The 23792-nt window shown below is 50.4% G+C and overlaps 1 protein-coding gene across 2 annotated transcripts in view; it reads left to right on the top strand.

Moving 5' to 3' along the window:
- The window catches only part of RIN3 (Ras and Rab interactor 3), a 94779-nt gene that overhangs the window by 65511 nt on the left and 5476 nt on the right, over positions 1–23792 (top strand). Inside the window, exons 5-8 of one of the 2 annotated variants that reach the window (XM_080917309.1) lie at positions 895–986; positions 10176–11678; positions 14972–15280; positions 21089–21220. In XM_080917309.1, coding sequence (XP_080773435.1) covers positions 895–986; positions 10176–11678; positions 14972–15280; positions 21089–21220 — 2036 coding nt within the window. The remainder of the gene's footprint in view (positions 1–894; positions 987–10175; positions 11679–14971; positions 15281–21088; positions 21221–23792) is intronic. The other variant, XM_080917310.1, reaches the window with a different exon arrangement.

Raw genomic sequence — 23792 nt, forward strand, 5'->3', positions numbered from 1 at the left:
CCTAGAGTTACAGAGAAAGGAGAGATAGACAGGGAGGATGTGATGGCCCTGCGTGGAGGGAGACAGCTCTCCAGGCCAACAGAGGAGGCTCCTAGTATATAACAGATGAGTATTTTTATGGTTGGCTTAGGAAGTGGGCAGTAGCGGAGCAGGTTATTAATCTTGGTAACCACCTGTTTGTTCTTGAGCTCTGCTGTTCTGTGCCCTCTTGGTCCTCTGGTCTACTTCTGCCTTTATGGAGGGGAGACAGGCTTACAGGAGAGAGATGAGGAGAGATGAATGGCTGGAAGATGGTAGATTGGGTCCTGAATGCCAGGATAGAACATAAAGTCAAGATCAGCCCTCCTGGCTGGAGAGGCGGCCCTTGGGCCAGAGTCTGGAGGACCAGGACCTAACACCATCTACCCATAGCCCACCACAGTGCCTGAGAAAAATTCTTTTCCCCTTTGATTTATTTTTTCCCCTCTGTCTGAATGGTTGCTGCTGAAGATCTCTAGAAGGTGCCCTCAACAGTTTCCCTGCAGCTAGCAGATGCTGACAGCCAGATAAATGCTCACTAGGGCACCCCTCCATGCTTGCTGCCTACCTCCATGTGGAGGGCAAGGGTCAGAGGTCACTAAATATGCTTGAAGTATGGAGCTGGCACGGGAGGAGAAGCAAGGGGTCTTCTTTGTGCCCGGGGCTCTTCCCATGTCCCTGAAGCTGGCATACAATCTAGACCAGGCAGGTCCCTCAACTGCAACCCTAGCCTTTGGCCCCAGGGAAACGTCCAAGTTACAGGGAAACCCTAGCAGTCACTGGATGTGAGGAACAGGTCTGGACATCTGGTTGCTTGGGAAGGGGGGACTCTGACCCCCCTCTAATACCTGACCTGTGACCTTCCTGTCTTCACAGAGACTTACTGCCCTTCACTCTGCGGCTGCCCCAGGCTATCCTCGAAGCTAGCAGCTTCCTCGAACTTGAGACAATCTCCAACCTGGGCCTCGGTAAGTCCTCCCTGTATAACCAGAGAGGAGGTGGGTATTGAGGCAAAGGGGTACTAGAATTTCTCCCTGTTGTATTAATCAGCGTTCTCTAGAAGAATAGAATGACCTTAGTGTCCTATTGCTGTGAAGAAATATCATGACAATGGCAACTCTTATAAAGGAAAGCATTTAACATTTCACTGGGTCTGGCTTATAGTTTCAAAGGTTTTAGTCTATTATCCTCATGGAAGAAAGCATGATGCCATGCAGGCAGACATGGCACTGGAGCAGAGCTGAGAGTTCTACATTCAGATCTACAGGCAGCAGGAAGAGAGAGATACTGGGCCTGGCTTGAGCTTCTGATACCTCAAAGCCCAACCCAGTGGCATACTTCCTCCAGCAAGGCCACACCTCCTGATCCCTCTCAAGTAGTGCCACTCCCTAGTGACTAAGCAGTCAAATATATGAACAGATGGGGGCCATTCCTGTTCAAACCACTACAGGAACCAATAGAATGAATGGTCCATTGATTATACTGAAATAGTAACAACAGTCTCACACATGAGAAGCTAAGAAACTGCAAGTCTTGGAAGCCCAGTGCCTTGGCAGTCTATGTGGTCCTACAGTGGCTATCTCACACTGGAAAGGCCAAGAGCCTAATAGTTGTTCAACCCACATGGCTGGCTGCTTCATAAGTCTCAATCTGGTACCAAAGACCTCCGGGATCCTGCAGGGAGTCACTAGTCCTCTCAACAATGGAATTTTGGAAACCCTTGTTATAGCAGCATAGGAGTCTGTAACCACAACAGAGCCCCAGGGAAGGCCAGGCAAGCAGAAGCTGAGTAATCTTCCTCCCGCCATGCCCTGTTTCATCTGGGCTGCTAGCGGAAGGTGCCGCCCACATTTGGGGGTAGATCTTTCCACACCAATTAAGATATTCAGGAAATTCCTCAGGTAAGTTTCCCTACACAAGGCTCTAACTTGTGACAAGTTGACATTAAAACCAACCATCATATCAATAATCTTTGTAGAGACACCTTTGGGTGACACCAAACTGGATCCTGAACCTTAGTTTGGGAGCCTACCATCCCCCTGGCCCAGACATGCCGAGCCACTGAGTAAGAAGATCCTCAGGGTTCTAGACAGAGGGGCCCATGTGTAGCCAAAGACCATAACCAGGCTGGTCACATTAGAGGTAACCCTGGGAAAAACACAGCCAACACCAAGCAGTATCATCCCTGCTTCTTTTGTCCCAGCCCTGGCCCTGTCACAGCTGTCATCAAAAGGAAAATCATAGATGCTGTCTTAATCAGGTTTACTATTGCTGTGTTGAAACACCACAACCAAAAGCAACTCGGGAAGGAAAGGGTTTATGTAGCTTACCCATCATCATCACCACATCAAAGGATATCAGGCCAGGAACTCACACAGGGCAGGAACCTGGAGACAGGAGTTATTGCAGAGGCCATGGAGGGATGCTGCTTACTAGCTTGGTCCACATGGCTTGCTCAGTCTGCTTTCTTATAGAACCCGGAAGACCAGCCAAGCGATGGTCTGGACCCTCCCACATGGATCACTAATTAAGAAAATGCCCTACAGGCTTCACAAACAGCCCAATCTTATGGAGGCATTTTCTCAATTGAAGCTCCCTCCTCTCTGATAACTCTAGCATGTTTCATTTTGATACAAAGCTAGATGTGATGGGAAACTGGAGTGTGCTGTCATGTCCTTGGCTATCTATCTCCCTACCTAACCAACCAACTCTAAGGTGAGGTTGGGAACATCCCCAACTTCCATTCCTTAGCGTACTGAATTAGAAACCCGGACTTCCTGGGTTCTTCCTAGATGTCTAGCCACACTGAAGTCTCTGTAGGCATAGGTTTGGCCAGTGCTGACTTACGACTGGACCCTCATCAATGTTGGCTCTGAGGAAGGCAAGATCTCAAGGCTGATAGCTGAGACTCTAAGCCAACATGTGTTGGGAACAGGAATTTTCCTACTTCTGTATGATATACAGAGTACTTTGTTTATGGCAGATACTTCAACAGTCTCTGTGGCCAGTGGTAGAGAAGAGGCCCAGGACTTCAGCACCCAGAGCCAGGATATGTCTGTAGACAAAGCATCTTCATTCAGGTACAGCTGTTGACAGGACACTGTCTGCAACTGGTCATAACACTAGAAACACTAGGCATAATAAATACCAGTGTTGCCTGAACAGTGAAAAATTAGCCAAGACTGAAGAGCCAGATCACAGAGGAAGTCAGGGACAGACCTCAGAGCAGAGAAGATGTGAACATACCAGCTCCCAGCCAGGCTGCTGTCCTTCTCCCAGAGAGGTATGGAAACAGCAGTGTGAGAGAAGAATTTATATCTACTCTACACTGCCCCTTCATTTAACAGACCCTTGGGAGCAAGCATTAAATTTCACATGTACCCATTGGCCTTGTTCTGGGACTCAGGCAGGACTCCCTGGGGCTGATATCCAAAGCTCCTTGTAGATTCCTCTTTCTGGAACAGCCTGGAACTTGATGAACGGAAACGAGCCACTCTGCTTAGGAGAACAGAATTCCCGGCTGGAACAGAATGGTCCCGCTCTGAAGAGAGTGTGACCTCAGGCCTGGAGTGAGCTGGAAATGAAAGTCACAACACAGGAAGCCAGGGATGGCGGAGACTGGCCTGTCAGCAATGGCTTCTTTGATAATGAGACATTTAGAAACCAAATATGTTTCTCCTGAAGAACCACCTGGAAGGTTCTGATCTGATGAGGTAACCCTGGTGCTGAAGACACAGAGCCAGGCTCAACAGAGTGACTTTTCCCCAGAGCCAAGGAGAGGTTGGCTTTCCAGTCCATCTCCTGAACAGATGAAGACTTGAAATTGCCAGACACCGGGCCCTGGCACATAGAAGCTGCAGCCCTGCCAGCCTTTGAAAGCTCTGATGCAAACTGCACAGGGTATCTGTCAAGTGTCCAGGCGCCTAAGGCACTGTGCTAAGCACATCAAGTGACTCTTCCACCGGGTATGTCCAACCTTCTGACATTGCAACAAGAGGCTGTCTGCTGTGAAGTTCACCCAGAAAGACCATGCAATCAAATTACCAGAAGAAAAAAAAAGTAATAATCATCTCATAAGGTTTTAAGTAACTTTATGATTTTGTGCTGGGCTGCATTCACAGTTGTCCTCAGACTCCTAAAGTCAGAGACTGGACACACCTGTTAGAGCAGAGCTCGGAAACCTACTCAGATGTGCATGGAGAATTCTGGGGCGTGGAAGGGAGCTTTGTGAGCAACAGCCTCTACTCTGCACTGCAGCCTTCCGTGTTCTGCAAGTTCTCTCACTGCTTCTGAGTCCTCCCAGCCACCAGGTTCCGCCTCTAGCCCCATCCCCACCCATCCTCTTCCTGACTTTGGAAGAGAATTGTGATAGTCACGGACCTGCTTTGGGTTGGGGGAGGTCTTGAGGTCAAGTGTTCCTTGGTCCAGTCAATGTTTCCAGGAGACCCAAAAGCCTGATGGGAGACAAGCTCATTATTCCATTTTTATACCAGAGAGAGAGAGAGAGAGAGAGAGAGAGAGAGAGAAAGTTAATGGAGAAGGGGAAAGAGGGGGGAAGAGAAAGAAGAGGAAAAACACATTTGATAAATGAAGCCATGGGAGTAAGGGACCTAAAGAGCATTCTCAGCTATAAACAGAAATGAAGCAATGGCCCATGGTACCATACGGATGGACACATGTTTAGTGAAAAAAGCTAGCCTCACAGAAACACATGTGAGACTCCATTGGAGATGGGCTCACAGGAGGCAGATCCATAGACAGGGAATGAGGGTTAGTGGTTAGGTCAATCCCTTTTCTTATTCCTGTGATTAAATACCAAACAGAAGCCACTTAAGGGAGAAGCCTATTTGGATTCTTGGTTTAAGAGGACACAATCTATCCTGGCAAAAGTTTATGGCAATGGGAATGTGTAACTAGGACATCTTACACATCTCCACCAGGAAGCAAGAGAGGGCCAGAAACAGGACCAACCTATAAAACTCCAGGCTCACCTGCCATGGCCCACTTCCTCCACCAAGGCTCCAGCCCTAAAAGCACCACCGCAACCAGACCAGGATCACCGGCTGCAACCAAATGTTCAAACCCATGAGCCCTGTAAGGGATATTTCACATTCAAACCATTAACACTGGATGATGGACTGCCCCCCGGGGGACAGGGAGGTAGCTATAAAATGTCCTAAAATCTGTCACAATGACAGTTGTGTAACTATGGATATATTAAAGCCACCGGGGAATCTTTTAAAAGGGTGAGTTATGTGAATGATATCCCGGCTGAGATGTTGGAGGTACACGACAGGGCTTCCTGTAAGTGGATGTGCTCGGAGCTGGACACTTGGGCCTTTCTAAGTGGGGCCTCTGAGCCCTCTGTCGGCACCCACGGCCGTCTGATCCTTTCAGCCTTGTTCACTGCCAACCACTCTTCAGCTCCCTCCTCCCCTTGCTCCGGCTCCAATGGAAAATAACATGGTGCCCAATTGCCAAGGGATTGGGGGCTGGATTTGACATTGAGAAGGGAGAGCAGCAAGCCCTCCGTCCCTCTGCATTGCACCCTCTGAACACTTCTTTTAATGGCATCTTTCTCTCTTTTATGAAATCCCAGCATGTTGTAGGTTTCTTTTTGACTGACAAGATCAGAAAAGGCCAAGGTTGGAAAATCGTGCATAGTCCCTCCACTGCTGCAAAAATTCAGTTCTGCATTTAGCCTTTCGCTGTCGTTTGGTGTGAACCTACGTGTGACTTTCGGTTTTTTGGGTTTTTCTTTTCTCATACCCAGAGTCGAGAAGTATCTACAGTCAACGGTAGATTTACTAGATTTTTCAGTGTGCCCAATGGTCTCCAATTATTCTTAGTTTTTTGTTTTTTGTTTTTTTTTTTTTTTTTTTTTTTTTTTTTTTTTTTTTTTTTTTGAGGCCTTATTTCCTTCTTCTGTGTCAGTGATTATATTTTATTATACTTGGTTTTGGTTTGTCTTTAACGAGTAGACTAAGCCCTGCTGTTCAGGCAGGGATGATGTCACCAAAGCAGAGCTACTCTCTTGCAGGCTAAGCACCATGGGATGGCTCTTGAGTGTTTGTTGATGAGTCAACACAAGAGTATCCAAGCTTAGACTTGGAAATGCCAGCATTCAGCAGTACAGGGCATAAAGGATGTTGTGAGCGCAAGAGCCTGAGGCTAGCAGGGTCCACTAAACTAACTCAGAGTCAGTCCAGCACTGAGATGTATGTGACTGATTCTAATTGCAAAGGAGCATTCTATGTAGTGCCTCTCAAACATGCCTGAGGCATATAGACACTTAGTGTTTTAATTAGACAGGGAAGCCATGTATGGTGTAGCTCTCCCAAGTTTGCTTGTGCTTCCCCCCCCCCCTTTATAGCACACAATGAGAACATTTCCTACTTAGTTAATTCTTGAGATGCACTGCCTCTTGAGATGGAGGGACTGGAGAGATAGCTCAGTTGATAAAGCGCTCTCCAGGCAAGCATGAGTACCTGATTTGAGCCCTAAAATGCACAATAAAAGTCAGACATGGGGGCCTGCATTTGTAATCCCACCGCCGAGGAGATTAAAAACAGCTAGGTTCCTAGCCAGCCAGACTAGCTTTTTGGTGCGTTCCAGAGCAATGAGAAACAGTCTCAAAAAGCAAGGTTGGATGGTTGCCCAGGGAACAACAATCAAGATTGTCCTCCAGATTCACATGCACACACATGTACCTGCATATGCCCCCACACACATTAAACAAAACACTTGACTCTGAAAGTCTAACAACCCACGTTTGGATGCTACAAAAATGTGTATTCCCCAAGTTCCCTGGGATTTCCATGGCTCATGAATCCTTACTTTGCCCTCAGGCACCACAGCCCAGTGCCTAGCACATTCCAGGTTCTCCAAGCACTGCAGAGATGGAAGCTGGCAAGAGGTACCAGCTGCTCAGGTTCAGAAAGCCTTGGCACCAGCAAAATAGCTCCCTCAATCAAAGGGACAGGTTCTTCTTTACTGGAACATGGGTGGCCAAGCCAAGGCTTGGCATGGTGCCACCAGGCCGTGGTACCCACAGCTCTGCCAACTGCTAGGACTGCTTGACACAGCGTTCTGCTTCTCCGGCCTTGGCTCTCTGCAAGCTGCAGAGAAACTTTTTAACTTCCTTATTTTTTTGTTTTGTTTTGAGCGTAAAGCTCTGAATTGCCTCAGTACTTCCCTTACACAGCTCCCCAGCCCTGAGATGTGGCCTCTCCAGGGCCTAGCATCACCTTCCCCTGGAAGTAGCATTGCTTTGGAGGCCTATGCCCTGTGAATTCATTGTTCCTGTCCTGTGGGCAGGCAAGCAATATCCTGAGCTTTGGCCCTGAGCCCCAATGCCTGGTCCATACTTGTGAGATGCTATCAAAATGTGGAGATGTGTTCTATTCTGTGCCTGCTAGGGACCAGGTCTAGACTGGAATAAGCTGGCTGTCAGCCTTTCCCCATCTGGAGCTTTCTACACACTCATTTCTCCCTCCTTCTCTCAGTGTCTCATCTCCTCATCCTCCCATCCCCCAGATGGCCCCCACCTAGCCTGCTAGCCTTGCCAGTCTATCTCCTCTCCTAGATGGGACGAACCACTCTGACTAAGCTGTTTCACTCACTAGTGTTGGATGCTCATGCCTGGCCCCTCTGCTCATTGAAGCATGATCCCAGAGATGCTCAAATGGGAGGAACGTAAGTGCTGCCTTCTGAAGCCCACAGTGTGGTAGAGCACTCTGACAAAAGCATAGAATGGCAGCCCCCCAATGGTGGTCCCTGCAGTTAGAATACATGGTAGGACTAAGAGACACAGGCATCCTGCACACATCACAAAATTTACTCCAGACATGACCTTCTAGTCTTTGAAGATGAGTAAGAAGATAGCAGGTGGAGAGAAAAAGAATTCTCAGAAGAGAGAACAGCATCGACCAAGACCCAAGGAAGAAGTGAATGGCAGATGGAGGCTCAGTAGATAATTCTAGAAAAGATATATGGGGGCAGATCTCAGACCTTGAGTGATCTAGGCAAGCAATGAAGAGAAATCATGTTCAGACATTAGTGGGAAGTTCTGGACATCTGCTACCCCATGACTTTGTCCATCAACCACATGCCTTAAGGGACCATGACGTGATCACAGAAAGAGCTGAGCTCAGCTTACTGGAAATACTGAATGTTCACCGTCAGGACTGTAATCTCAGCAGCCTGGGAAGACTTCAAGGGGATTGGATCGCTGTTCTGGGCTTGCATAGACATGGGTACAGTGTTCCTGGGGTTTATTCCACACAGTGAAACCATCTGTGTCTCTGGGTACCAAGAGCTGGTCCCTCAGGGTTCAGATGCTGTCTTGGAGGGCAAAGCCACAGCCTGGCCCTCATGAAGAGTGACCCTCAGGCAGTGGGCAAACCTAACCCAATCTGTCTTACCCTGTGGCTGTGATGGTTGCATATTGTAAAAAAGACACACGAAAGGTCACCATCTTGCTAGACTTGCTGCCAGGTGCAGCAGAGTCTGTAGAACAGGGCTCCACAGCCAGTACCATGTTCCCTTCCATAAGAGGCGCTCACGGTTGACCAGAGCACCGCTTGCTTTCTAGCCTGGGTTTGTGCCCTGCTCACATTGATGGGCAGACAACCTCAGGCCACCCAAGGCCCATGACACTGATCATGCCATCATCAGAACTGTCTCACACTCGGCTTTGCGTGTCCCCACCATCCTGCAACATGTCACAGCTCACCGTCGAGAGCCTGTCTGTAATCCCAGCAGCTCTGGGAGCTGAGGCAGGAAGATTAGATGTTCAAGGATAGCCTGCCTAAATTTTGAAAACTTTTTTTCTTGGAGGGGAGATATCTCTGTGGTAGAGCATTTGCCTAGCAGGCGGGAGACCCTGGGTTCAATCCCCAGTACCACAAAGAACAAACAAAGGGGCTTGCTGAGTTCTTACTACATGGGGTAAGAACCAGCAGCCACCTGCTGGCAGTCAAAGCAACCGAAGCAGGAAGTGAGGCAAGTTCCTCCAAAGGAGCCTATGATGTAGTGAGAGGCTACTCTGGCCTGTTCAATTCCCAGCACCCTGTGTCCTCAGATGAATCTTTTTTTTTTCCTGAGAGACTTGCTTTTGTCTGTAAAGTGGGGGACAAGGCCTATGACCAGAGGTCATCAAGACAGTCCCAGGAAAACTGCAGCCCATGGCTGGTCTACCGCACAAACTGTCGGTTTCTGGTGTCACAGTTGGTACTCCTTTGCATAGGGGTCTTACTGAGGAACCATGGGAGAAATGCATGTCTACCATTCTCCCAGGAATCCGCCCTAGACTGGCTCATGTCCTTCCTTTCCTTAAATGGTCACACTGAGCAGGACCTGGGTCCTGTTCCTCTCCATATGGAGCCACCCTCATGAGCTCAAAGTGGCCTTGTCTCCAGAAGTCATATAGCCCTGTGTCTTTGGGGAGACCATGAGCATCCCTGAGTTTGCTGGGATATGGTACCTAGAGGCCAAGATCTATCTCTCAAGTCAGACCTTGCCTGATGACTTCCATCACGGATAAGGCTTTAAGGACTGGTTGATAGATAGCCAGAGGGGCTGGGCTTGCTCAGAGGTAGGAGCTGCGTCTTTACCTGTCCACTGGCCTAGCTCCTCACTATCAAGACCCTCTCAAGTCAAGTCACAGCAGCCTGCAGTGGGCAGATACGGGTCCAGTTCTTCCACTCAGAACTCGCGGGTTCCCTTTTTCTGCGTGTGCCAGCTGCAACGGCCATGGTCAGTCCTAGACCCTCCCCTTTTACTGCAGGCTACCCTCCCAGCGCCCTGTGATGATGCTGTTGAGACGCCCACTGGGGAGACAGCTAAACCAAGACCTCAGATATAGTCTTCCCCCGGGGTAGCCAACTGAATAGCTGCAGAAACCCCAACTTCACATGCTCTCTCTATCACGGGGATTCTCCAAGGCAAGCTCTCTACACAAGCACAGAACTGAAGCCCGGGGCTCTCATGTCCCCTCCCGGCTGCTGGTTGCGCAGGGGACTTCCCCTCCTGGCAGGAAGTGGTGGGAGAAGTTTAAGAGTCCAAGAAGGGAAAACAACCTTACACAAAAGCAAGGACCCTTCCCCCACTACTAGGAGGAGAAGGAGGGCTAACTGTCTCTGTTCTGTTTTCCTCAGGTTTCTGGGACTCCTCGTTGAACTCTTCAAGAGGCCCTGCAGAGACACTCAGGATCCCAGCCCCTGGGACTCCTGGGACCCCTGGAACCCCCGCATCCTCCAGCCTCCGGCCTGCAACCCATTTAGCAAACTGTTCTTGTGAAATCGAGCTCTCGGTGGGAAATGACCGCCTGTGGTTTGTGAATCCTATTTTTATAGAGGACTGCACCCTACCGGCTGATCCACCGCCACTGCCGACTGGTAGCTACCCTCCACGCCCTGCGCCTGCCACCCCGGATGCTACCTCACCCACCTCCAAGGGGTCCCCACGTCGTCCCCCACCTCCACCCCCGCTACCCACTGTTCCTCCTACTGGCCCTGCCAGGCCTGCTGCACCTCCTGTACAGCCTGCTGGTCCTTTGCCCAACTCCCCCCTAACACCCACCTCTTACCTTGCACCCCATGCACCGGGCCCCCCTGGCCACTCAAACCAAACACCCATGACAGCCTGCGAGAGTCTCCCACGTCCAGCCGTAGGCCTGGGCTCCTTTGGAGAGGAAGAGATGAAGCCCGGGACAACTCCCAGCCCCTTGCACCAAGCCCCTCCCCCTCCAGTACCCCTGAAGAAGACTCTTCCAGCAGCTCCTCCCAGGAGGCGCATTTCTGAGAGGGTATCTCTGGAAAGCCAGAATGTGGGGACTTCAACAGACAGGGACCACTCAGGCATTTCTAGGACAGCTTCACTCACCCTTCCTCCCCAGAGCACCTTAAGTAGCCTCGGGGACAGGCCTTCAAGATCCACGGAGCAAAGCCAGGACACAGAGGCCAAAGCCAGCCATGCTGACAGCAGACCAGTGTCCTCCGCGAAGGCCAAACAACCCCCAGTCCCACCCCCCAGGAAGAAGCGGGTCTCCCGGCAGCTGGCCTCAAACCTCAGTCCCTTGGTGAGCCCCATACAGGAGGCATCCTCTGAGAAACAGGCGCCTGGTGCACCTTGGGAAGGCTTGAGTCCTGCCGGGAAAGCTGAAATGCAGCACCTCCAAGTCCAGACCAGTGCCAGTCCCCATGACTCCCCAGAGTTCAAGGGTTCCCTGGCCTCACTCTCAGACAGCCTGGGGGTGCCCGCCTCAGCCGCTGACCAGGACTCCTACTCAACCAGCAGCGCGGAGGAGGAGCTGGAGTTCAGCAGCCCCAACGTGAAGAAGAAGCCCTCAATGATCCTGGACAAGGCCCGCCACCGCCTCAGCTTCGTCAGCTTCGCCAGCGTCTTCCATGCCTTCCTCTCCAGCGACCGCAAGCTGTATAAGAAGGTGGTGGAGCTGGCACAGGACAAGGGCTCCTACTTTGGCAGCCTAGTGCAGGACTACAAAGTGTACAGCCTGGAGATGATGGCTCGCCAGACATCCAGCACCGAGATGCTGCAGGAGATCCGCACCATGATGACCCAGCTCAAGAGCTACCTGCTACAGAGCACCGAACTCAAAGCCTTGGTGGAACCGGCCCTGCACTCGGAGGAGGAACTCGGTCAGTGGCGGCTGGGAGGGCGGGAGGGAGAGCGGTGCATAAATACACTCAGGCGCCCCTCAACACAGAACAACCTCTTGGAGCCCCTTCGCCTTATGTCTTCTTTCTTCTTCCTCCTCGACTGTCCCACAAATCTCCTGGGCCCAAATCCTTCCCTCAGGCATCACTCCCAGGGAGCCAACTCAAGGCAGCCAACTTTCCTGACTCCTGGCAAACAGCCCACCAGCCCCTCCCCTCCCCCACCAGCCTCAAACCTCCCTGTGATGACAGGTGTTATTTTCCCCTACAGCCACCTACACATCTGTGTAAGCAATCAAAAGACTCAGGCAGACCACAATGCTGTAGCGGGACATCATAGCACCTGTAGTCCCAGCACTTGAAAAGTGGAGGCAGGAGGATCAAGGCCATTCTCAGCTACATGGTGAGAGGGAGGTCAGCCTGGCCCACATTGTCTTGAAAAGCAAAGCAAAACAAAACATAGCAAACAAAAAAGAAAAGAAAAAACGTATTGAGAGATTTTGGAATTACCTGATAAACTTTACTGTCTCTCCCAGCACTGCTTCCTTGTGGTCCTGAGCCTCTCCTCCTTCTCCTCCTCCTCTTCTTTCTCCTCCTTCCCCCAGTAATTAAGAGCATCAGTTCTGGACTCAGAAAAGATGCTTTGAAACACTACAAGAGGATGGCTCGAAGTGAGAAGTCCTAGGAAAAAAGAGTGTCAAGTATTGCCTTCCCTGGGGGAAACTGAGCTTGGATGGATGGATGAATGGATGGATGGATGGATGGATGGATGGATGGATGGACGGACGGACGGACGGACAGACGGATGGGTAGGTGGGTGGCTGGCTCCTGAGAACCGATACGGTTACAGGCCACCATGTAAGGGTCCTGTAAAAAGGTGGTAGGAGACATGTTGAGGTTTAAGGCTGGCAGTTGCTTCTTCAGGAAGCAATGTGTGTACCCCACTGGGGATGGAGAGCTCACCTGGGCACGATGCTCAGGGTGGTGCCTGCGAAAGCCACCCACACAAACCCCCTGACTGTTTCCACTAACAGTCACCATGTCCCAGAGACCCAAGCGTTGCCCTACAGAGCTTCTCTGGAGAGGAAATGAGTTACACAAATAGTCTGTCCGAGTACTATGCCTTCACCTGTTATGGGGGCGGGGGGGAGGACATGCCAGCAAACTATGTCCCTCCTGCCCTCAGGAAGACCTTACTCTGACAAACGACAGGTAATCTGCAAGAAAGTCAGGAAGCCATAAAGGAGATGACATAAGTGTAAAGTAGGTAGGAAGTGGGGTGAGAAGGCCTGGGGAGAGGTAGGTCACAGTATCACAACCCCTGAGATGTAGCATTTCTGCAAGGGACCAGGCTGTGACAGGTTCAAGGCAGGAATGCCAAGGCCTCACATGTACCCAGCATGGCTCTGGCCCTTGAGCTGAGTAGGAGCAGAGAGACTAGAGGCAAGCAGAGCTACTGTCCTGACAAGGTGCCCTGGGGGCAAGTAGGTTGGTCAGGAGGCAGCGCAATGAAACACTGGGCACAGATGTAGCCCATGGAAGCAGGCAAAGATTTAGGTGGCCGGTATCGCTCTGAATAGCTGAGGGCCAGTACAAGCATTCCTAGGACGCCATAGCTACAAGCACAAAGGCCCAAACCAGGAGAAGCCCAGGGGTTCTATGTCAGAAAGATGGCCTCCTCTCTCATTGGACATCCAGGAGAGGGAGGGGTGGGAGCTGCTGAGGCTGAGGCTACAGTCTGGAACCCACAACAGCCATGAGACTCAAGTAGATCGTGCCCAGGGAAGATCTCAGGCATCGTGCAGGGCAGGAAGCTGTGAAAGGGCACAGAAGGATGGGGAAGAACAACACAGCCCAGAAGAAGCCATGTGTGCCTGAACAGAGGAGGAGATATAGCCTAAGCACAAGTTGGAGGTAGGGTCTTCTTCCAGGCAGAGGGGAAGGTATAGAGACAGGCAGAGAGGTGGGAGATGAGGCAGGAGGATGCCATGGCCATTCATGCCAGACTGTGACTCTCAGGCTGAGGATTTGGCCTGGAGGGGATGGATCCCAGAGGGCATGGGGAGAGTTATGAAGAGGGATAGTGAGCCAGAGCTATCCAGTAATGGCTCAGGGCAGAGCCAGTTGTGTTAGTTACCGGTCTGCTGCTGTAACAAAGTATCTGACAAAAGTAGCTTGAGGGGGGAAAAAAGTTTATTTTGTTTCAAGTTTGAGGATACAGTGGGCTGTGAGGGGGAGGGCTGTAAGAGCCTGGACACGCTGCATTCGGTTAGGAAGCAGAGATGAATGCTGGTGTCCAGATCTTTTTCTCCTTGTTCATTCTAGAACCCAAGCCCAGAAAGGAACCGTGCTGCCCACATTTAGGGTGCATTAACCTAATCTCAAAATTCCCTCTCAGACACACCCACAGATTACCTCCAAAGGAGTTCTAGATCTGGCGAGGTTGACACTAGATATGAACTGTCACATGGCATAGATGATTCTGGGCAAAGCGAAGGAAGTCTATACCAGACTTGTCAGAACAGTGACTTGCAGACAGCTGCCCCTGGGTGGCCGGCCAGCTGGCAGGACAGACTCTCTACAGAGTTGGATGAGAGACAGACAGTTTGTGCTCTCGTGGTGAAAGGGCAGAGGGAGGCACGAGACCACCTTCCAGCCAGACCTCTGTGCGAGAGAAAAGCTATCTAACCTCCCTCCTGGAGAGACAGGACTTCAGGCTGATTCTTGTTGGATGAATAGTCAAGAGATGGGACCATTTCAGAGAACGTTCCCACCTGTCACCCAGAGCAGCAGCCATGAGTCAGAGACTTGCTTAGCTCCCACAGGGCTCATGAGAGCCCAGCTTGTCTATTGTTAGAGGAGCATCATGGCGTCCATGTTACGGAGTTATCATGATACCCAACTGCTTAACTCCTGCCCCACCATGTGGGCAAGGCCGAGGCTTGACTCCAGTAATAGTTGGACAGTGAAGGGCAGTCTGTGTGAATAGCTGTGCAGCAAGGGGATGCAAAAGTCCAGGGGCAAAGGCAGGAGTCTAGTGCCTTCTGAGATGTGTGCTTATAGGCAGGCTCTCTTCCCAGCCCTGGGAAGAACGTTGTGTGGGAAAGACCAGGATATTAGGTATCAGAGCTTCTGGTATCCGTGCGTCTGCAGAGTGGCTTGCATGTCAGGGCTACGTAGAAACCAGGGATGGAAAGGCTGAGCTGCCAGACAGTCGGGCTGGGTAGGAGGGCTCCTGTAGCTGCTCCCCTCACTTTTGTGCTCTCCCCCGGCAGAAGCCATCGTGGAGTCAGCCTTGTACAAGTGTGTCTTGAAGCCCCTGAAGGAGGCCATCAACTCCAGCCTGCTGGAGATCCACAGCCGGGATGGCTCACTGCAGCAGCTCAAGGAGAACCAGCTGGTGGTCCTGGCCACCACCACCACCGACCTGGGCGTGACTACCAGTGTGCCCGAAATGGCTGTCATGGAGAAGATCCTGCAGAAGCTGACCAGCATGCACAAGGCCTACTCACCAGGAAAGAAAATCTCCATCTTGCTGAAGACCTGCAAGCTTATCTATGACTCCATGGCTCTAGGCAACCCAGGTAAGCAGGTTCGGACTCCCCACAGAACTAAGGCAGGATGAGAACAGGAGGCATTCCCCGGGCATACCACAGGGAAGAAAACGTTGCCTCCCGCTGCCTTCAAGATAGGCAATGAACTAGCCATGCCTGTGCCCATGTGCATTAGGAAAAGGTACCCCATGAGTTTGCAGGGAGTGCTGAGACAGCCAGGTGACTCAAACACAGAACCACGTGCCTCGGTGGTGAAGGGCAGGAGTCCATGTTCAAAGTGAGCCAGGTATGTCTAGATGCCTTACTCTCCAAATAACGGAGGCACCTTTATCAGTTTCCTCCTGTGCAAACGGGTGCACTCTCTGGGGCTCAGTGGTCAGTGTGTCACCAGATGCTCACACTTGCTAACTGCATGTCTGGCCCATGGCTGTTTCTAACTGCAGGATCATTTCTCATAGGCCTTGAAGGACTTGGGGGAAAGTCAGGGCCAAGGACTGTGCTGACTAAGGTAGAAATAGAGCTGTTTCATTTTCTAAGTCCCAGTTTTTCTTAAGACCATAAAATATAAGCCGGGCACAGGGAGGGACATTCACACACTGTGAGCATTCTTAACCGTGAGTTCAGCTTCTGAAATCTTGCCCAGACATCAGGGATGGGGGGAGGCTGGCCAGCTTCAAGAAGGTCAGAATGAAGACAGTATTACTAGTGGTGGTGGGGTCAGCCAGTTCTCCAGTAGGAATAATGAAAGAACAGAGCCAAGGGGACCTGACACATCAGGCAGACCAGACCAGTCATCTCAGGCCAAGGTCTGGGCTGGGACCAGAAGCCAGGGGGCATCTTATCAGGAGGCAGTGGGTTCCCTTTGATCAAGCCTGAGCCCTGGAGTATGAGCCCAGTGACTGTAACTCCATCTTGGGTTACCCCAACCCAGAGCATCTTCATTTGGGAGGAAGCAGCTCACCCACACATATCATGCTGTGTTTGAACTCCCACTTCTGTGTCCTAATTTTAGATGATAAACCTATGGAGCTTCCATGTGGGCACCATGTGGGTTAGACAGACCCTTAAAAGCTATGGGGTTTGCCAGGGGCTGTGAAGTTAACTAACCGCCACCCTCAGTTTCCCCGTTCTCATGCTTTGTGAGTTCCCAAGTCTGCGTGTTCTGATGTTGGGGTACAGAGGTCACTGTCTACCCACTGTGTTCTTGGGAATGAAGAGGTTGTCCTATTATGGGCATGGATCAGAGTCCAGAGAACACCCACTGAGACTTGCAAGTCTTTATACACTCGAACAAAGCATTGAAAAGGACATGTGGGTAGTAATAAAAATAGAGACAAGTTTATTAAGAAAAGGACACAGGCAAGAACCCAAGAGTGGAAAGAGGCCAAGGAGCTAGGAAAGGTCTGAGGCTGCGGGCCTTGGGTTCTGAGCATCCCAGGCTTGTATAGGTCACTTACCTAGCACCACCTACTCCAGCATTTAAAGGCCACTAGGATTTTCTCCTTTATGATCCCATTTATTACTTGTAGGCCAAGTGATGGGAGTTTTTTTATCCTTCCTCGGCCATTGGCTTCTTGATATGTCAATCTGATGCTTCTGAATCCTCCTTCCCTAGTCCATTCTCCTATCTCAGAACCACATTGTAGACTCCAACTGGGGTTCTATGGGGTGTCTGGTGGCTTTCCAGGTGGAACACAGACACCTGCACCTCAGGCCAGACTCGCCTCCAACAGCCCCACCAAGACCAGCTTCACAGAGAGTGTCGTCTGAGATTTTATTTAAAATGAAATTCCTGGGACTGACACTTCTCTCTCTCTCTCTCTCTCTCTCTCTCTCTCTCTCTCTCTCTCCCCCCCTCAGGTTCTGAGTATCAGTAAGCTCCTCATACTTGTATAGCAGTCACCTTGCCGACTAAGCCATCTCCTCCCCAGCCCAGCACATTTTTTTTTAACCTGTCATTTGAAACCAATTTCAAACTTGAAACCTTTAGGTGTAAATGGTTCATTGAAACAAGGATTCTTGGGTACTCTGTGAGTTAACTCATCTCAACAATTATCAAGTGCCTTCCCCTACCCCCAAGCACACTCATTTCCCCCCAACTATACAAGGTCTATAACTGGACTTTCCCCTAAGTCTGTATATTGTATATTGTGTACTGCATGTTGTATATTGTAGACTCTGGGAGTGCCAGGCTGCAGAGCTCTCTCATGATGGCCGTGGATGTGTTCCTGTGTAAGCTTCTCTAGATCTAGCATCTCTGACTGAATCACAGGTCATCACTGACTCATAAAGGTCCTTGAGGACGCTAAAAGGAATCCCACATCCAACCGGCATTACTATGTTTAGCTTCCATTCATGTGTTATGTTTTAAGGACCTTTCTTTTCTTTGACTAAGCTGATTTTCTTAATATCTGCCTTTTTATAGATTTGCTTTATATATATATATATATATATATACATATATATATGTATGTGTATATATATATATGTGTGTGTGTATATATATACTTATATATATATATAAGTAACCTGTAGCTGTCTTCAGACACACCAGAAAAGGGCATCCGATCCCATTACAGATGATTATGAGCCACCATGTGGCTGCTGGGAATTGAACTCAGGACCTCTGGAAGAGCAGTCAGTGCTCTTAACCACTGTGCCATGTCTCCAGCTCCTTAATATCTACATTTATTATTTAATTATGAGTGTGCCTGTGTGCTGAGTATGTGCATGTGCGGGGTCAGTGCCCTCAGAGGCCAAGAACACCAGGCCTCCTGGACCTAGAGTTATAGGCCGCCGTGAGCTATGTGGGTGCTGTCCCCTGCAAGAGCAGTGTGCACTCTTTAACTGCTGAGCTGCCTCTCCAGCCCTGAGGCTGACACCTGTGAGAATGCAGGCTTCCTTCCTGCCTCCATCTTTGCTCCTAGGCCAGTTTCTCATCTCCTGGCTGTCACACTTCCCTCGTACTTGCTGACTTGGCTGTTTTCTCTTTGCTTTGATCAAATACTCTGACCAAAGAACCATAGGAGAAAATGACGCCGTTTAGACCTAGAGTTCAAGGTTTAGCCTATCTCAGCAGGGAAGTCTAGGCAGAAGCGGGAGCTTGAAGCAGCTGATCACATTGCATTCCAAGGTCAAAAAAAGAAAAGAAAACCAGCAATAAATGCTATCTAGTGCTCAGCTTACTTTATGCCATTTTTTTACAGCCCACGGCTCACTCAGATTAAGATGAGTCTCCTCAGTTAATGTAATCAATTCCTGTGATTGGCATGCCCAGAGGTCCATTTCCCAGGTGGCTGTAGATTCTGTGGAGTTGTCAGCTAACAGCTCTTACAGTTACATGGGGGTGATGCGTTCCTTTTTATATTTACTTTTATTTTATGTACATTGGTGTTTTATCTGCATGTATGTCATGAGGGTGTTGGGTCTCTTCATTTACAGACAGTTGTGACCTGCCGTGTGGGTGCCAGGTCCTTTGGAAGTGCAGTTGGCTCTCTTAACCGCTGAGCATCTTAACCGCTGAGCATTTCTTTAGCATTGTTCAGTATCCATAACCCCTGGATGACACACTCTTGGCTGCATCTCGGTTGACTCAAATTTGCTTCAGACTTGATGCTAGTGGTGCCAAGACTAGGTTTCCCCATTGTCTAACTCACCCACTCCATTCCATGTTCCCAGCATCTCATGCTGTCTGGCCGTAGCCTTGTGACTGAAGCACAGACCAGCATCCCTGCGCGGAAGGCCTGGGAGGAACCCTTCAGCAAGGCACAGCTGTGGCCTGTATTGAGCCAACCACCTTGAGCATGTTCAGCAGGACCAAACCACACTTGCCCCACACTGCTCCTAGACCTCAGGCTCCACAGACCTCTGGCTTCCTAGGCTTCAAAAAACCTAGACTTTAGGTAACTTAGGCCTTCTTAGACCACCTAGACCTCTACCTCCAGGCCTCCTCTCTGAACGAGAAAACCATCACACCACCTCTTCTGTCGTCACTACGCAGGAGAGAGAAGTCCATGCACAGACTATGTGGCCCATTTAAAGGACACCACAACAGCCTGGGTATAGGCGGGACCAGTTGAGACAGTAGGAAAAGGAGTCCTTGCAAGTCTTTGAAGTCACAGGAGCAAATGTAACTGGTCAGACCATCCTTTCCTAAGAGGTAAATGCTGTCACACCTGTCTAGACCCAGCCAAAATACAAATCTAAAGCCACATTGTGCCAAGCCTGTGCCACACTCACTGTACCACTCTACCATCTAGTGCAAGCACCAGGTTTGGGGGGAGCAACTGAGCGCAAGTTTGAGGGTCCTGGGTCAGGTAGGCTGGGAAGTTAAAGAGACAAACGTTAGATAAGCATCCATCATACCTGGGAGCTATGGGGTCCTTGCAGAATTTATAGAACTTGGCAAGAGTGGTTAGGCTTTTCGATTCATATTCTGTATATCTGACAGAGAAGTCATTGCCACCTCTGGAAAATCCAGAGTTAGGCAAGGGAATCCATTCCTGTAGTGGGAAGAATAGACCAAAGCCCCCTCAGGGAAGATGGAAAGACAACAGGAAAACTAGGTAAAGACCTATATTATATTATATTACATTATATTATATTACATTATATTATATTTATTATATTATATTATATTATATTATATTATATTATATTATACCAATAGAAGTGCACAAGACAGGGGAAGGGTTTTGAGTGTTGAAGGGCTGGCTGCCCTGCATGCCTTTAGCTGAGCCTAAACTTGCGCTTGCTTTGACCAAGGGCTGGATTCATAGACCTAGAAGATTGGAATGTAGAGCCAACAGCTTGATACTAAAGACCAACTTCCCTCATTTTCTACTTCCTCACAGAGCCCATATGACCCAAGAATCCACTGATGGTCCTGGCAGGGACAGTGGATGGGCGGAGGGCTCTTGATAGCGACCAAGCCTATGACGTTGCCTGCCTGTGGAGGAGACAGAGGGAAAGTTTTCTTAAGATCTATGCTAAACTGAATTCTAACGACTGAAGTCAGCAGGGTCTATTATTGAGAATTTTCATGCTTATCCAGCGTTCAAATTCCTGGGCATTGCCATAGGGAGCAGAAACATGAGCCTACCATCCGATGCCTCCATGGGATAGGAAGGTCTTTAGAGTGAGGCAAGACCCTCGGTGTCTAGGTGTTTGCTGATCTAAACCAGGAAAGGGATGGAAGGTTTACTTCAGCTCACAACTCCAGGCGACCATCCGGTGTTGCTGGGCAATAACATCAAGGCAGACAGACAGCCTGAAGCCTCACACTCAGGGTCAAGGGCAGAGAGTGGATGGAAAACATGGACCCGATCTCAGGGGCAGTGGTGGGTCTCAGGGGCAGTGGTGGGTCTCGGGGGCAGTGGTGGGTCTCGGGGGCAGTGGTGGATCTCAGGGGCAGTGGTAGATCTCGGGGGCAGTGGTGGGTCTCGGGGGCAGTGGTGGATCTCAGGGGCAGTGGTAGATCTCGGGGGCAGTGGTGGATCTCAGGGGCAGTGGTGGGTCTCGGGGGCAGTGGTGGGTCTCAGGCAGCCATGGATCTCAGTTTTCCCTGCAGATACCCATGTGGCAGTGGTCAGCCTGTGAACTACGTGTGACGAGAACCAGATGACCCAGCCAGCAGCCCGGGGTAGCCTCAGGGGAAGAACCAGAAAAGGGCAAGGAACCAGAATTCTGTCACCCCAGCCCAGAGCTTTTTCTCAGTTCCTCCTTGTCTCCCCCTACAAAGCTGTTCAGGTCCTCACTGTTGAATCCTGCAAAGCCTTGATCTTTTAGGGTAACCCCGGGTCCCCGGCACTCACAACCTTCATCCTCTCCTCCTTGCAGGGAAGCCCTACGGGGCCGACGACTTCCTGCCTGTGCTCATGTATGTGCTGGCCCGCAGCAACCTCACTGAGATGCTCCTCAATGTTGAGTACATGATGGAGCTCATGGACCCCGCCCTGCAGTTAGGAGAGGGTGAGTTTACCACCACCCCACACGCACCACCGTCTCCCGAGCCAGGAAGGGCCCTGTCCAAACAGCTCATTGACCAGGAACAGTCAGGTTGGGAAAAAAAAAAAAAAAAAAAAAACCAAAGTGAGAAAACTGAGATGGTAGGAAAATCAAAGAGACTGAGAACATGGGACCCTGACAGTGCAGTCAGGGAGGGCTTCTGGGAGGAGGTGATACCTCGGCTGAGCATTGAAGGGTGAGCAGGAGCCAACAGATAAAGAAGAAGGAGGAGCTGGTTGTAGTGGCACACACCTTTAATTCCAGACAACAGAGGTGGATCTCTGTGAGTTCGAGGCCAGCCAGGGCTGTATAGTGAGACCCTGATTCTAAAATAAACCAATAAAACAAAATAGGTTAGTTAAATTTAAAAACAAAGAAGAGGGGGAATGACATTCTTCCTGGAGGCACAGCAGAAGTTAGTGGTTTAACAAAGGACACTCAAGTGGCCAACATTGTCTCCAAGTTGAGAGCTGTTCCTCGATGGGGTGGCCCCTGGGACTCGGCCCTGGCCAGGACTTCTGTCCACAGAAAGAAGTCACTGAGGCGTTGAGGGCCCTGTGCGCCCTGGTTGAATGAAGAAAGGGTGTGATTTGCTACGGCCTATCTCAGTTTCCCTTCCCCTGTGCCCCCACCCAACACTTCCTCCAAGTAGAGCCTCAGCCACCCCTCTACTAAGAATCACTTTAGATACACAAGCCCCAATATAGGCTCTGAGGGACCATGACACGTCCTGCAGGCTTCCACCATTGAAGAATGGACCCAGCCTCCCAGGCACAAGCATCCCCTTTGGGCTTTGTGGTTCCTGAGGGTGGCTGTCCCCCTTCTGCGTGAGTTTGCATCTGCCACCTCTAGAGGTGACAAGCCTGACGTAAGGGCTCTGTTGAGGTCTTCTCAGCTCAGGGGGACAGGGCTGGGAACTTTGCTGACATAGGTAGCTCTGGGCTGTGGCTGTGGCACCTGGGGCTACCTCTTTTTCCTCTTTAGTTGATTAAATGTTACCTGCAACTAGAGCAACTTGTTCTCCTGAGAAGTCGGGGAATTCAGAAGAAGCAAGCTTTATTGTTGGTTCATCGCCACACCCATCCACCCTTCCACCCACCATCTATCTACTGTCCATCCATCCATCCATCTACCCATCCGTACCTACATCAGTCCGTCTGTCTACCTAGCTACCCACCAATTCGTTTCCGTATCTATCCATCTCTCCGTCCATCCCCCATTCGCAGCCCATCCATCCATCAATCTCCATCCTTAAACTTTACCCACTCACCAACTCACCCGTGCATACTCTGTCATCTACCTACCCATCCCCCCATCTCCTTGCACCAACCCGTGCACTCACCGAACCATCCATGCCCAACACGGGGCTGCAGTGCGCAGCCAGACAGGGAAGTCTGGGAGTCTCGTGGGAATCGCCCCCTTCGCTCTCCCCGAGGCTTTCTTTTGGGTTTCACCATGCCCATGGAAACACCCAGAGACTTAATAAGTTGGTAGGGACCTCTAGCCAGCACTGCTGAGAGAATGACAGCCACCCTGAACAGTGTCCACACAAGTCCTGGGAAACAAGGCACCGTGCAGGCGTCTGCACTGGGTCACTCTCTGCCTGTGGAAACACTGTCTCCCACGTGTTGTCGTGATTTATCCCAGATCTGATAGATGGTTCCCATGGTCTTCCCAGCAGTCATCTGTGGCAGCAGACATCAGGGCCTTCCTGTGAGCAGCTGGAGGGCTGGGGGGACCCCCCTTCTTATACCCACTTCATACCCCATCCCAGAAAGTTGCCTGGCTGATGCCAACCAAGAATCCAAACATCTCCCACAAGTGTCTTTGTAGACCGTTTTGCCCATGTGCCCTCCCTAGGCCTGAACCAAGCTAATCTCACCAGTGGATTTGCCCATCAACCCACACATACTGGCTGGGAAAGTGTCTGCAAAACTCACTGCGGTGTCGCCTGCCACCTAGTGTTCATAGTGGGTACTACATGGTCTCCATCAAAGATAACTAGAAAGGCCATATGGGATGTGTAGGATTTGATGAGCTAGAAGAGCCCCAACAGGGCTTGGAGTTCCTCCCTACTGCTTCTGAAAGGACCAGAAGCCTCCAGAGCTATTTTCTGAGCTCATATCCCGCCCTTTACACACGTGACACAGAAAAGCAAGTGACTTTTCACCATGGTCATTCATCTCCGGGACTCAGAGCATCCCTAACCTTGCCCTGCTCTCCCAGGGCCGTGCCTGCTCAGCTGAGCTTAAGGAGTCAGGAAGCAAGCGTTTTCATCCAGGGCCACTTCAATGCCAGTGGAGCTCTGACAGTCAGGGTGGGGAGTGGATTGGGGTGGGTTGCTGGCAGAATCAGCCTCATGTCCAGAACCACTGGCCTGGCCTTAATAGCCAGGAAAAAGCAGTCTAGAGAATGTCAGGAAAGCTAGGGACTGGAAGAAAGCAGGATGCTAAGGGCAGGGAGGTGGCACTGTGTGGTTACAGCCATGTCACTCTCTTCTGGGACTCAGTTTCTTCCCTTTGAAGCACAATTATCA

This window comes from Micromys minutus (assembly GCF_963924665.1).
Source record: "Micromys minutus genome assembly, chromosome: 1".
Classification (NCBI taxonomy): Eukaryota; Metazoa; Chordata; class Mammalia; order Rodentia; family Muridae; genus Micromys; species Micromys minutus.